Source organism: Trichechus manatus, unplaced genomic scaffold, assembly GCF_000243295.1.
Source record: "Trichechus manatus latirostris isolate Lorelei unplaced genomic scaffold, TriManLat1.0 scaffold00117, whole genome shotgun sequence".
NCBI classification, from domain to species: Eukaryota; Metazoa; Chordata; class Mammalia; order Sirenia; family Trichechidae; genus Trichechus; species Trichechus manatus.
This window is the reverse complement of record NW_004444053.1, coordinates 7,948,050-7,964,139: the sequence shown is the minus strand read 5'-3', so window position 1 is coordinate 7,964,139 and position 16,090 is coordinate 7,948,050. Positions and strand designations below refer to the sequence as shown.

Here is a 16,090-nt window from a genome sequence, read left to right as displayed (position 1 = left end):
CGGTGCGAGCGACCCCGGCCCTTCCTGCCGCTCCCCGCCCGCCGGCCGGCCCGCGCTGCAGCCGGTGACCCGGGAAAAGGCGGCGCCGCTCCAAGATGTCGCAGACGGCCATGTCCGAGACCTACGGTAGGAGGCCCTGGCCGGCCGGGGCCGCGGGGCCGGGGGTCTCGGGCGGGCGCCTCCCGGCGGGACGGCGGGTCCAGGCTGGGGTGCGGCATGTACTCGATCCGTCTGTTCAGTTCTCTTCTGCCTCCAACCCCCTTATACTCCAGATTTCTCCTTGCTTAGTCTAACTTCAGTGGCTCAAGGTTGGGGAAACCAGCTCGAGACCCGGTTCCATCTGCGATATTGTCCCCGGCCAGGGACCTGAAGGGCTTAGGGCGACTCCTGTATTTCAGTGTTTTGACCTTTACTGTTTCTCAATTCCGTGCTTTCTGCTGGGATTACACCGAAGAACTGTCGTTGGACAAATCCATCCGTTCCGACGGAGGCCTCTCAGGTCATTTCTTTCTCTAGTGGGGTTTTTAGCCGGCTCTGGCTTGCAGTGTGGCTATTTATAAACGTGTCTTGTCTCCTTTTTAAGACCATAAGCACCTTGGAAGCAAAGCCCTGCCTTATATTTGTTTCCCCTACAGCGTTGAGAGCTGAGGTGCTCAGCAAATATTTATTTGAATAAATGAAAGGCTTCCCAATTCATAGCCTATGTTGCTTTTTAACAGCTCTGGGTGGTGGGAATAAACTATCGGTATCAGGGTTGAGGACATGTTTACCAGTCTCTAATTACTGTTTAGGAGCCCTGGTGGCACAGTCCTTGAGAACTACGGCTGCTAACCAAAAGGTCGGCAGTTTGAATCCACCAGCCGCTCCTGGGAAACCTTATGGGGTAGTTCTGCTTCATTCTGTAGGGTCACTATGAGTCGGAATCAACTCGAGGGTAGTGGGTTTGGTTTTTTTAATGACTAAGTTGTATGCATTCTTAGATTAAGACTTTGGGAGTTTTGGAGTCTCAGAGAGAGGTTCAAGTTCAGAAGTATATGCCTCCAGCCAGTCTTATCTCCATCTGTCCTCTTACATCCATCTGCCCTTGGCATTTGGCTTCTGCAATAACTGTCATCCTATTCCACAAATGAGTGTGGAATCTCTGTGGTGAAGCTAAGTGCTTTGGTGCTAGATGCTGTGCATGCATCAGGGAGTCGGCAGAGATGGTCTCTGGGTCTCTAGGGTCATGGCGTTTACAGTCCAGTGGGGAAGACAGTGTTAGTTATGACACTAATGAATGAGTAATAAAAACCCAGGCAGTTGAAGAAATATAATGATCTAGAAGTGTGTTGGAAAAAAACCTGGCAAAGGCTGGGGGATCAGGGAGAGTTAGCAAGGCAGCACCACAGAACAGCTTGTGCCCAGGCCCTGAGGTAAATGGAATTCTGATATGGAAGTGTAGATTGACACCCTGGAGGAGAGGGATGAGGAAGAGACAAGGAGGTAAGCAGGGACCTCATTGGGGCTGAGCTTAGTGAAGCATTTTGGTGTTTCTCCTAAGAGCAATGAGAAGTCTTTGGTGGGTCACGTCATGGGGCCAGAGTGGATTTGGTCTATCTTTGACCACTCTTGTTCTTTGTGGCAGTTGGGGAATGATGCTCTGTTCTTAGAAGGCATAGGAAGCCCGCCATGAAGGCAGGGCTTTGTAAGTACCAGTATTGTCAGCTGTACATGCCAGTGTGAATTGTATCCATGTGGTCCGCTTCCCTTTATAACTGGTTCTTTCTACAGTCATGGACTTCCTAAGGAAAATATGTTTCTCTAACAAATGCTGGTCATACTTCTACTTCTCCCTATTTTCAAGTGCCCCTTCCCCCACACTTTTTTCTTTCACCTAGGTAAGGTACAGTGGGGAGGAGTGGAAAGTCCAAATGAGAAAACTGGTGGGGACAGGGGTCATGAATTAATTAGTAAGAAAGAAGGACAGACAGGAATAGTTCGGGAGATAAGTTTATTATAAGTTTCATTTTTCTTAATATGAAATGATAAAATTGATAAAATATAGAATAATTTTGGCATCTCTACTTCTTTACTTTAGACCCAGTTAATTGAACTTTTCAGTATCCTGGATTAACTAATTAAATCCTGATTATAAGGCTTTGAGCATTGGTGCCTTAGTTAACTAGTGCTGCTACAACAGAAATAACCATAAATGGGTGGCTTTAACAAACAGAAATATATTTTCTCATAGTTTAGTAGGCTAGAAGTCTGAATTCAGGGTGCCAGCTCTATAGTAAGGCTTTCTCTATTGGCTCTGGAGGAAGGTCCTTGTCTCTTTGAGCTTCTACTCCTGGGTGGTCTTTTGTGGCTTGGCATCTCTCTTCCCCATCTCTGCTTCTTTCACTGGCTTGTTTAATCTCTTTTATATCTCAAAAGAGATTAATTTAAAACACACCCTACGCTAATCCAGTCTCATTAACATAACAAAGACAACCCATTGCCAGATGGGATTATAACCACAGAGAGATTAGAATTTACAGCATATGTTTTTGGGGGGCACAATTTAATCCTAGCATTCCACACTTTGACCCTTCCCAAACTTCACGTTCTTCCCACATGCAAAACGCATTCACCCCATCACATCATCTCAAACATTTTAAATCAGCTCCAAGCCCGAAATCTCATCTTCTGAATCATCAAACCAAATATGGATGAGACTTTAGCCTTATTCCATCCTGGGGCAAAATTCCTCTTCATCTTCAAATCTGTCAAATCTAGACTACAAGTTATCTGTTTCCAAAGTACAATGATGAAACAAGCACAAGGTAGACATTTCCATTACAAATAGGAGAAATTGGAGGGAAAGAAGGGGTAATGGGCACCAAGCAAATCCAAAACCCAGCAGAACAATTTACATTAGCTCTCAAGTCTTGAAAATAATCCTCTGTTCTTGAGACCATCTGGGCAATGCCTCTAGACATGTGTTGGCCATGCTTTCTGGATTCTGGGTGGAGGCCCCTCGACTCTGGGCTTCAGCTGCACCTTCCAGGCCCACTGGGGCGGCAACTCTGCTTCCTTGGCTTTGGGCAGCCTCATTCTCCTAGTCTCTCTGAGTGGTGACCCCACACCCTCAGCCCTGATGAGCCCCGTTCTTCTGCCCCTTGGGCATGGCAGCCCTGCCCCCTCAGCATTGGGCAGCAGCCTCATCCTCTTGGACGAACTGAATGGCAACCCCACACTCCAGAACCGAGCTGGTAAAGATCTGACTCTTTGAAACCTAGGATATTATGGCTCTACCCTTTGAGATTCCAGAGGCCATGACCCCACCCATTTGAGACCCCAGAGGTTGTAGCCCTTCCCCTAGACCAAAGCATCTCTGCTTCCCGTGTTCCTTCTAACAGTTCTGCTGATCGAGCTGCTTCAGGGATGGTTCTTTTCTTTTCTTGGAAGACAATAGATGTTGCTCCTTGGGCCTGTTTCCTGCCTGTAGAATTCCAAGAGGCAGACAGTTGTCTTCCCTTTTGTTACTTCTCTGTCCCCTTCGGTCTAAGCTGATGGATTTTCTGATGTGGTAGTTGGTTAGATCCATTAGTCACAGGCTTAATCTTTTTAACAAAAGTTTGTGTAGCCGCATCCTTGGTGGAAATTTTAAAGCCTCACCAAAAGGACATTTAATGTCCTCATTTCTAGCAACATTGTGTTGCTGGTGCCATATGTATTTTCTAAGACAATAGAGACTTTCTCTATAGCTCTTCACACTTCCTTCTGAGCTCTCACCAGAATTGCCTGTAACGTCCATAATTCTGCCAACAGTCTCTTCAGGGCAGTCTAGGCTTTTACTGTTAGACACCTTAAAACTCTTCCAACCTCTACCCATAACCCAATTCCAAAACCATTTCTACATTTTAGATATTTGTTAGAGCAACAGCCCCACTCCCGATAACAAATTCTGCCTTAGTTATCTAGTGCTGCTATAACAGAAATACCATAAATGGGTGGTTTCAACAAACAAATTTATTTTTCTCTCAGTTTAGAAGTCCAAATTCAGGGTGCTGGTCCTAGGGGAAGGCTTTGTCTCTCTGTTGGCTCTAGAGGAAGGTCCTTGTCTCTTCTGAGCTTCTGCTCCTGGACGATCTTCATGTGGCTTGGCATCTCTCTTTCCCCATCTCTGCTTGTTTGGCTTGCTTGTTTAATCATTTATATCTCAAAAAAGATTAACTCGAGATACACCCTACACTAATCCACCCTCATTAGCATAACAAAGACAACCCATTCCTAAATGGGATTATAACCACAGGCATACAGGTTAGGATTTACAACACGTAATTTTGGGGGACATAATTCAGTCCATAGCAATTAGTAGTCTCGTTTTATGGTTTTCTCTAAATATATTTTCACTAACTTTGCATTTAATCTTTACCTCATTAGGAAATTAGTTCTGGAAAGAGGAAGTGTGGTACTTGAAGTTGCCAATCTGAAATAAAACCGTCACCAAAACCATAGTACTGATATGTCACCTTCACTTATCATTGGCCATATTTGCATAGCATTGTTCCCTCCCTCCCAGGGACTTGCCTGTTAGATAACTGGTAAAGGAATGTTTGTTTGATCTTAAATTCCTTTGTATTCTTATTCTGTGCTCTTGTTCTAGTTTCTGTAAAATGAGGCACTGTATAGCTTTACAGGGATATGATGCAAAAAAAAGAGCCAGTGCTTACAATGTACTGTTAATTCACTGTGTCCATCTGCTTTTTAGCATATTAAAGCAATGTTTCACCCTCTATGGACTGGGTAGTAGTTACTGTGAAGCCACTAACCACGGGAATACTGGAATTCATTTTCTTTAATATTGTAATACAAAATTGAAATCTTAAACAGACAGGAAACCTGAAACCCTCGCTCTGAATGTTCTAACCTGAAGCAAGGTTCTTCCAAATGTTATTAGATTTACAACATTCCTAAAGCCCTGGCCAATTACTGTAACTTCCTTAGAAACTTTACTTCCCCATCAGAAACCTGGGAGATCCCACGCTGGCAAAAAGTAATTCCTGATGACCAGGAGTTATAGGGCTAAACTAACAAGTCAAATATGTAGCACCAAGCAAAGATGTTCAGGAACGAGTTAAAAAGTTTAATTGGTGGGGAAAATGCCAAAAAAATTAAGTGTTGAGGGAGTTTGAGAGTGAGGAAAAATCTAAGACAAATTTCTACAAATTGAAGTTTATGCGATCTACAGTGGAAACAGTTTATGAAACAAAAGAACACACAACTCTAACTGCTGGTCTTATGCTATTTTTTTTTTAATCATAATAATACTCTTGGTATTTTTATTTAGAAAACAGCTTGGTATTATGGCTTTTACCATATAATTCTGAGAACTGTCAGAATACTAGCTTTTAAAAATCTATCATAGGCTTTGGTAGTCAAAAGTGATGAAATTGAGGCTTGATAAGGCAGTAGGGAATGAGGAGGGTATGCTAGATAAAGGAAATGTATCCGCAAAGTTGCCTGGTTCTAATAAAGTATAAAATAACTTGATGTTAGAGAAATTACCTGAACTATATCATGAATAATTACCAAAAAATGTATGTCACGGGAAAAAACTAACATTTAGTATGTACTTTGTTACTCTGCATCCTAGGAATTTTTAGTCTGTTATTTCATTTAACCCTGTCAACAGCCCTGTGAAGTACATGCTGTTTTATAGATTAGAAGCTGGACTTTAGGTTAAGTAACTCACCCACGGTTACATAGGTGTTAGGTGGCAAAGCAAACCACAGTTGAAACCCAGATCTAGCTGACTCGAAAGTCATGCTTCTCTCACCATGGAGTTGGCCCCCAGGTTTGTGGATTTCAAACAAAATTTGGATGATCCAGCAATCCCACTCCTAGGTATATACCCTAAAGAAATGAGAGCCGTGACACGAATAGACATATGCACACCCATGTTCACTGCAGCATTATTCACAATAGCAAAAAGATGGAAACAACCTAGGTGCCCATCAGCGGATGAATGGATGAACAAATTATGGTATATTCACACAATGGAATAATATGCAACGATAAAGAACAACGATGAATCCGTGAAACATAACATGGAGGAATCTGGAAGACATTATGCTGAGTGAAATAAGTCACTCACAAAAGGACAAACATTGTATGAAACTACTATTATACAACTACAACAACAACAAAAGTTTTGCACACAGAAAAAAAATCTTTGATGGTTATCAGGGATGGGGGGGGAGGGAGGGAAAATTACTAACTAGATAGAAGACACATGTTAATATTGGTAAAGGCAAAGGCAATACACAACATGGGGGAAGTCAGCACAACATGACCAAAGCGAAGGAAGACACTGAGAAGAACGCAAGAATAAACGGCAACTAAGGTACTATAAACATAGACAATCCTGCAACGATAGTATTAGAAAACAGTAATTTACAAACGGATACTTAGGTGGATAGGTAAGCTAAAGAGGTGTGGGAGGGTATAAGGGAGCACACCCACCTGCAGATATAGGCTTGGTTGTGGATATTTCTACACACATAATTGTAGGTGCTGCATGTATATTAATATAGACAGTACATACAAGGGACACAGTCATGGAAACTTCTTAGCCATAACCAAACACCTTGCAAGATGGACTTCCTAGGTCTGAAGGCGAAGGACCATAGACTCGGGGGACATCTACGTCAGTTGGCACAACATAGTTCATGAAGACAGTGTTCTGCATCCTACTTTGGTGAATAGCGTCTGGGCTCTTGAAAGCTTGCGAGCAGCCATCTAAGATACAACTATTGGTCTCTTCTCATCCAGAGCAAAGGAGAGTGAAGAAAACCAAAGACCCAAGGGAACAATTAGTTCAAAGGACTAATAGACCCCCTGAACCACATCTTACATGACCCCAAGACCAGAAGTATTAGTTGGTGCCTGGCTACCACTACTGACTGCTCTGACTGGGATCACAGCAGAGCGTCTTGAACAGAGTGGGAGAAGAATGTAAAACAAAAAGTTAAATTCACAAAAAAGACCAGACTTCCTGGTCTGACAGAGACTGGAGGAACCCCTGAGAGTTATGACCCTAACACACCCTTCTGACCTGGAACTGAAGCCGTTCCCGGAGACTACCTTCAAGCCAAATAATACAAGCCCATGAAATGAACGATAACACCCGAGAGGAATGTGCTCCTTAGAACAATCAGTTATATGATATCAAAAGAACATTTGCCCAAAAGCAGAGATGAGAAGGCAGTAAGGGTTAGAAAAACCAGACGAAAGGAAATGAGGAACCCGGGGTGGAAATGGGGAGAATGCTGACACATTGTGGGGAGTGCAACCAATGTTATAGAACACTTTATGTACAAACTATCGAATGGGAAACTAATTTGCTCTGTAAACTTTTACCTAAAGCACAGTAAAAAAAAAATTTTTTTTTAAATTGGGAATTGAAAAGTAAATATGTTTAAAAAAAAACAAAAACCTACCATTACCTTAATTTCATAAAAGATAGGACATTTAAACAATGTCAGAAAAGGAAGCATATGACATCAGAATGAAGGGCATTTATTTAAATTGAATAAATTCATCATTTTAAATATTTGTATTTTATTTTTCTCATCCACTGAAAACTTCCAAGGACCAACGTTTGGGAAGCACTACACCAGTGCTTCTCAAACTAATGGGTACATGAGTCCCCTGGGGTGTTAGATTGCAGATTCTGACTAAGTCTGAGACAGATGGAGACTCTGCATCTAACCAGCTCCCAGGTGATGCAGGTGCCACTGGTCCAGCTACCACATTTGAGTATTAAGGCACTAAGCTGTATAATGCCCCGAAGCTATAGAATTTTGAAAACGTTGTTTGGAAAAGCAAAACCAAAAAATCAAACCCGTTGCTGTTGAGTCCGTTCTGACTCATGGTGACCCTGTGTGTTACAGAGTAGAACTGCTTCATAGGGTTTGCTTGGCTATAATTGTTATGGAATCAGGTCGCCAGGCCTTTCTTTCACAGTGCTGTTGGGTGGGTTTGAACCACCAACCTTTTTTTTTTTTTAATTATTTGTTGTTGAGAATATACACAACAGAGCATATACCAATTCAACAATTTCTACATGTACAATTCAGTGGCACTGATTACATCCTTCAAGTTGTGCAACCCTTCTCACCCTCTTTTTCCGAGTTATGCCTCCTCCATTAACATAAACTCACTGCCTGCTAAGTTTCCTGTCTAACCTTTTGAGTTGCTGTTGTCAATTTGATCCCATATGGATAGATTTTGGAACCCTGGTGGGCAGTGGTTAAGAGCTCAGGCTGCTAACCAAAAGGTTGGCAGTTCAAATCCACCAGCCGCTCCTTGGAAACCCTGTGGGGGCAGTTCTACTCTGTCCTGTACTGTCACTGTGAGTCAGAATTGACTGAACTTAATGGTTTACCAAAAAACCTGTTGCCGTCGTTGACGACCTTCTTATTAGATCTCTTCAGTTCTGTCACCTGCACTGGTGGCTTCCTTTTCTACACCTTGGGAGAATAGCTTTTTTTACTTTACTTCAAGTAGAAAGCTACTAAGAAATTGCAATTTAGATGCTGGGTGGTTGGCCAGGTTCGCTCACCTGCTAAGTACCTTGCTTTCACACACCAGCCTTACAGCAGTCCAAATGACTGCTTCAGCAAGTCACAGATCCTGTCATGGACCTCGAGGCTCGATCTCTGGATGGTCTATGCTGCTGACATTTAATTCCAGCTCAGGTAAACCACCAAGACCCCAGGCAGAACTACAGAGCCCCCAGGAGAGTCTTCCTTGTCCTTCCCACCCCTTTGCTACTTGTTTTCCTGCCTTCCACATGTCAGATGTTCTCCTCCGTCCAAGCCTTCTGCCTCTCCTAAGCTAGTGTTTCACCAAGGTTCCTGCTGCTTCATTCCTCCTTGACCATTGTACTGATTTTTCTTTTCCTTTGAAGTACATGTCATTTTATGTTCCATGCTCTACTGGCTCTTTCTGTCTGCACTTATGTGATGATCTCTGGGTCACTCCTTCTTCAGCAAGGTCGCTGAGTTTATAGCTGGGCACTGCATCCCAACTCCTCTCTGATGGCAGGTGACTGCAGCGTCCGTGTAGAGGGCTCAGTCAGCAGCTTAGCTTCACAGTTCCTGGACTTCATCCTGCTCACCTTCCCTTCAGCAGCTCCTTGGACATTGTCTGATGTCTCATTCTCATCCACTGCCACTACATCCAGTCTTCATTTTAAGAGCTCCAGGCTCCTGGTCCTTCCCCTCCTGCCCCCTTCTTTTCAGGCCACTAGCTGCTCCCTGTCCAGCTTGGATACCTATTTCACTGCTTCTCTGCCTGTACCCTCACACCTCTTCTTTGTCTTTCAGCTACACATGCCTTGCAAATCTCCAACCCTGGCTTTTCACCCATCTGCCTCACAGCTCTTGAACTTTGCTGGACAAAGCCCTATTCAGACTGACATCACTAAACATTTATGGTCTCTAGTTCCCTCTGGGAACTTAGTACTTGGCAGTTCTTTTCCTTTGCCTGGTCATCCCTCCTTTTTTCTACATCAGCTATTTGAGACCTTCACTAATCTCTTCAAGCATGTTATCTCACCTCCAGTAGATGATATGGAGGAAAAAGATGCCATGATAGGAAATTTTCTTTCTTCCCCTTCCCTTTCCCAAACCTGTAAACTCATTTACCTTCACACTTATCCTTAACAACTTCTGGTTGTCTCAGAAGAAAGGAGGTCTTTCTTCTTATCAAAGGCTAATCCTTCCCTTAAACTTTAGACCCCTTCTTTGAATTTCTGTCACCTCTTCCCTCCTTTTTTTTCCCACTGGCCATTTCCTGTCTTTTACTTTTTTAAAAAAAAAAAAAAAAAAACTTTTTGCATCTTTCTTTACCCCTGTCTCTTTCTGACACAGCCAGGTTTCTTTTTTTTTTTTTTTTATTGTTTTTGAGAATATACACAGCAAAACATACCCCAAATCACCAGTTTCTACATGTACAATTCACAATTCAGTGACATTGATTACATTCTTCAAGTTGTGCAGCCATTTTCACCCTCCTTTTCTGAATTGGTCCTCTCCCATTAACATAAACTCATCGCCCCCTAAGTTCCCTATCTGTCATGTTGCTGTTGTCAGTTTGATCCCATATACATAGATCTTGAAAGAGCACAATGCTCAAGGTAGACAGACATTCTTTACTAGTTAAGCTAAACTGTTGTTTGGTTTCAAGAAGGCTTCAGAGGATGTTTTTAGTTTAAGGTTTAAAGTTATCTCAGGGCAGTATTTCAGGGATTCATCCAGCCTCCATGGCTCCAGAAGGTCTGGAGTCCATGCGAATTTGAATTCTGTTCTACATTTTCCCCCTTTTAATCAGGAATCTTCTAGAGAATCTTTGATCAAAACATTCAGTAATGGTAGCTGGGCACCATCCAGTTCTGATCTCATGGCAAATGGAGGCAGTTAGCCACACATTCCATATCCTCCTCCTGTTCCTGACTCTTCTTCTTCCTCTGTAGCTCTGGGCAAATAGAGAACAATTGTTGTGTCTTGGATGGCTGCTTGCAAGCTTTTAAGACCCTGGGAACTACACAACGAGTTTGAGGTAGAACAGAAGCCCTAAACACATTATTAGGCCAGTTAATTGGTATGTCCCATGAAATTGTGACCCTAAACCTCCAAGCCAAGAAACCGAGTCCTGTGAGGTTTTAGGTTGTAGGTAGGCATCCTCAGCAGCTCCTTTTTTTTTTTTTTTTTGTCATTGTTGTAAATATATTTACCACACGACTTTTGCCAATTCAACTTTTTGCAGATTTATGACTTATTAACAGCAATTACAATAATTGACAGCCAGGCTTCTTGTAAGAGCTGTCAATACTTTTCATCTACAGCATCTCACTCCTTTCTTTGACTGACTGTAATTAGGCTTTGGCCCCTCCTCACCTGAAGTTGATTTCACCAAGGTTGCTGATGGCCAAATGCAGCAGACACTCTCCAGCCTTTATCTTACTTAGCTTCTCTTTTCATATTCACCTCCATATGAGAGCTGCCTCCTGAAATCTTCACCTAGTTGGCTTACAGATATTTTAAGTTTAATCTCTGAATCTGCACTCATTATTTGGCCTCAAAATGTGTTCCTCCTCTAAACCTTCAATATTCCTGTCAGTTCTTGGTATCAACAAACCAAATGGTCCCCTACTCCAGAAACCAAGGACTCATTCTCAGAATGACTCCACTCTACCTAAACTCTAATGGGCACCCCCACACTCCTTACCTCTTCTGTAGGAAGTAAAACACATTGAATCAATAGTACAGTCAATGGCACCATTGATTTCTGACCTTTGGAAATCTTAAAAAGCAAAACTATTGTTTGGGAGTGAAATTAGGAAGGCAAACGTCATGTCTTATCTACTGAATATGATTTTAACTTTCCTGAAGACTCAGGGTCGCCATTGAATATCAGTTGTTGAACACCGTGTACTGGGCTATATTATACAGTCACTTCTCTGGCTCCTTTCCTGCTGTCAGTTGTTGCCTTTGCTGTCAGCAGTTGATTGTCATTGTGCCTATAGCTCACCAAAACCAAACCAAACCCATTGCTGTTGAGTTGATTCCGACACAGTCCCGCTTTAATAAGTGCTTTCTAATCTGTGGTCTGGGAAATTAGATAATAGAAGTTGCTTGAAATGAATGTAAAAATAAATCAGTAAGTTGCAAAATATAGAGGATTCCCCTATAAAGTACATCAGCGGCCTTTTACCCTTTGGCTTTACTTTCACCGTTTCAGTGGCTTGGAGACCATTTTTTTCCTGGTCTATATTTTGTCTTCTGAGTGGTTGACATTTATCCAAGACTGATTTCTAATTATTTGTTACCTCTCCTGTGATCTCCTTTAACACTTCTCCTATGAAAAATTAAAAGTACACCAGTAGACTATATTCACTTTGGATTTTCTATTTTGGAATACAGTCTTTCCTATACCTTGAAGCTTAATTCATTCCTGAGGAAACACTCCCTGGGTGAATGTAACATCATATATTGGATGAGAAAAAAATTTTATGTGATTCTGAGCCTCCAAATTAATACCCAATTATAATAAAACAACACCAAAAAGAGAAAATAGACGTAATTCCTTAACTGGTTCACAATTACCTCAATACAACCTAACCAGACAATTTTCCTTCATTAATTACTCTAAATATGACTATTTACCTGAACTTGAAGCTTTTTTTGTAGCTCTTAAGCACTGTATACTTAATGTACAAAACATACACGCAGTACTCAATGTGTATATAATTCAAGTTAAAGCAAGGAAAAGAAGAAAAAAAAAATCTCACAGATAATAAAAATCAGTCAGTAAGCCCAGTGCAGATTCTGTCATACTTACTGATACGGAGGCGTGGTGTGTGAGACCATCATTGCTGTGAACTTAGCAGACCAGGTGCACCGTGACACAGATGGGTGGTGCTTCCTACCACCCAGGGTGGTGATGGCGGCACATGTACCTGGCTCTTGCTCAGCAACCTGGTGTGTGAAATCTCAGTCAGCCTCAAACAGGAGTATCAACTGAAACGCCTTATAAAGCTGAATTCTTGTCACCTAAAAGGATGTATCTTGGGATATGATTGTATTTGTATTATACCATTATTTGTCTAATAATTAATTGCCTGTTGCGATGCTTGGTTTGTATGTGTCAGCCAAACACATGTATCTTCAGACAGAAAATAATACAGTGGACGGTTTTGCTTATTGTCCTTCCTTCTGGGTACTGTTTCCTTTTTTTAGTTTGGGACTGTGCCTAATTCACAGTCATGTCTGATAATGTCATCTATTCTTTTTTGTTTTTAATTAAACTTTTATTTTGAGGTAATTGTAAATTTGCATACAGTTTTAAGTACAGAGAGATCCTATGTACTCTTTACCCAGTTCCCCCAACCAGTAACATCGTATAAAACTAAAGTGCAAATATGACAACCAGGATAATGACAGTGACACAGTCAAGATACAGAGTATTCCATCAGCACAAGGATCTCTCAGTTTGTCTTTTATAGCCACACCCACTTCCTTCCCACTCACACCCTCCCTTAACCCCTGGCAACCACTAATCTGTTTTCCATTTCTACATTTTTTTCATTACAAGAATGTTATATAAATGGAATCATACAGTGGGTAATCTTTTGGGATTGACTTTTTTTCACTCACTATAATTCTCTGGAAATTCATCCCGAGTGCTGCATGTATCAATAGCTTGTTCCTTTTTATTGCGAAGTATTCCATGGTATGAGTGTACCACAGTTTGTTTGACCATTCACCTGTTGAAGTACATCTGGGTTGTTTTCATTTTGGGCTTACTATGAGTAAAGCTGCTCTAAACATTTGTGGACAGGTTTTTATATGAACTTACCTGTTGCCATCCAGTCAGTTTCAACTCATGGCGACCCCATGTGTGTCAGAATAGAACTGTGCTCTCTAGGGTTTTCAGCGACTGATTTTTCGAAAGTAGATTGCCAGTTCCCCTGAGGTGCCTCTGGGTGGACTCAAACTGCCAACCTTTCCATTCACAGCTGAGAACATTAACTGTTTGCACTACCCAGGGCCTTCTTGTTATGAACTTAAGTTTCCATTTCTCTGGAATAAGTGCTCAGGAATGCAATTGCTAGTCATGGTAGTTGCGTATTTAGTTTTTGAAGAAACTGCCAAGCTGTTTTCCAGAGTGGCTGCTCCATTTTGCATTCTGACACAGAAATTTATGAGCGTTCCAGTTGCTCTGCATCCTCAGCAGCACTTACTATTGTCAGTATTTTTTATTTTCGTCATCCTAATAGGTTTGTGATAGGATGTCATTGTGATTTTCATTTCTCTAATGGCTAATGATGTTAAACATCTTTTTATGTGCTTGCTTGCCGTCCTTATACCCTCCTGGTGAAATATCTATTCAGGTATTTTGCCCAGTTTTTAATTGGGTTGTTTTCTTAGTGTTCAGTTTTGAGAGTTATGTATATATTTTAGATAAAAGTCCCTTTGTTGGATATGTGATTTGCAAATATTTTCCCTCCATCTGTAGCTTATGTTTTCATCCTCTTAACAGAGTCTTATGCAGAGCAAGTTTTTAATTTTGATGAAGTCCAATTATCAGTTATTTTCTTTTATGGATCATGCTTTTGGTGTCAAGTTAAGAACTCTTTGCTTAGGTCAAGGTCCTAAAATGTTTCTCATATTTTTTTCTAACAGTTTTATAATTTTATCTTTTACATTTAAGTCTGTGATCTATTTTCAGTTAATTTCTGTATAAGGTGTGAGATTGAGATCAAGGTTCATTTTTGGCTTATGGATGTCCAGTTGCTACAGCATTATTGTTGAAAAAGCCTGTCTTTCCTCCAATGAATTGCTTTTGTACCTTGGTCAAAAATCAGTTGGGCATATTTTTGTTGGTCTATTTCTGACTTCTCTGTTCTGCCCCATTTATCTATGTATTTTCCTCCACTAATACCACACAGTTGTGATTACTGTAGCTGTATAATAAGTCTTGAAATCAAGTAGACGGATTCTTCCCACTTTATTCTTCTCTTTCAAAATTGCTTTTGCTATTCTAGTTCCTTTACCTTTTAGAATTATCTTGTCTATATCTACAAAAAAATCTTGCTGGAATTATGATAGGAATTGCATTAAATCTATATATCAGTCTGGGGAGAATTGACATGTTTACTATGCTATGTTTTCTCATTCATGAACATAGTATGTCTCTCCATTTATTTAAATTTTTATTTCTTTGACCAATGTTGTGTAGTTTTTAGCATACAAGTCCTGTACAGGTTTTGTTAGATTTATGCCAAAGTATTTTTTTAGTGATCATAAATAGTATTTTTTTTTTTTTTTAATTTTAGGTTGATGTTTTAAGCCATACATAAAAACATGTTGTTGTTGTTGTTAGGTGCCATCAAGTCAGTTCTGACTCATAGCGACCCTGTGTACAACAGAACAAAACACTGTCTGGCCCTGCGCCATCCTCAAGATTGTTGTTGTGGTTGAGTCCATTATTGCAGCCACTGTGTCAGTCTGTCTCCTGAGCCTGTGCTTTGCCAAACATGATGTCCTTCTCCAGGGACTGGACCCTACTGATAACATGTACAAAGTATATAAGAAGACTCTCACCGTCCTTGCTTTTAAGGAACATTCTGGCTGTACTTCTTCCATGATAGGTTTGTTCATTCTTTGGCAGTCCAAGGTATATTCAGTATTTTTCACCAACACCACAATTCAAAGGCGTCAGTTCTTTTTTGGTCTTCCTTACTCATTGTCCAGCTTTGACATGCATATGAGGCAATTGAAAACACCATGGCTTGGGTCAGGTGCACCTTAGCCCTTAAAGTGGCATCTCTGCTTTTTAACACTTTAAAGACATCTTTTGCAGCAGATTTGCCCAGTGCAATGTGTCTTGTGATTTCTTCACTTCTGCTTTCATGGTGTTGATTGCGGGTCCAAGTAAAATGAAATCCTTGATAACTTTAGTCCTTTTTCGGTTTATCATGATGTTGCTTATTGGTCCAGTTGTGAGGATTTTTGTTTTCTTAATGTTGAGGTGTAATCTACACTGAGTACTGTAGTCTTTGATCTTCATCAGTAAGTGCTTCAAATCCTCTTCACTTTCAACAAGCAAGGTTGTGACAGCTGCATAACGCAGGTTGTTAATGAGTCTTCCTCCAACCCTAGTGACCTGTTCTTCTTCATATAGTCCAGCTTCTCAGATTATTTGCTCAGCATACAGATTGAATAAATATGGTGAAAGGAAACAACCCCAACGCACACTTTTCCTGACTTTAAAACCACACAGTATTCCCTTGTTACGTTCAGACAACTGCCTCTTGATCTGTGTACAGGTTCCTCCTGAGCACAATTTAGTGTTTGGGAATTCCCATTCTTCACAGTGTTATTCATAATTTGTTATGATCCACACAGTCGAATGCTTTGGCATAGTCAGTAAAGCACAGGTAAACATCTTTCTGGTATTCTCTGCTTTCAGCAAGGATCCATCTGATATCAGCAATGATAACCCTGGTTCCACGTTCTCTTCTGAATCTGGCTTGAATTTGTCAGTTCCCTGTTGA

The 16,090-nt window shown here is 41.1% G+C and overlaps 1 protein-coding gene across 4 annotated transcripts in view; it reads left to right on the top strand.

Annotated features, from left to right (window-relative positions):
• The first annotated feature begins 39 nt into the window (after nt 1-39).
• Nucleotides 40-16,090, top strand: part of RAB4A (RAB4A, member RAS oncogene family) — a 68,066-nt gene continuing 52,015 nt past the window's right edge. For all 4 annotated transcript variants that reach the window (XR_002825264.1, XR_002825262.1, XR_002825263.1 and 1 more), the window contains exon 1: nt 40-126. Coding sequence is in view for 1 of the 4 variants with exons in the window: in XM_004384123.3 (XP_004384180.1) it covers nt 96-126 (31 nt within the window). In the remaining 3 variants the exon portion in view is untranslated. The remainder of the gene's footprint in view (nt 127-16,090) is intronic.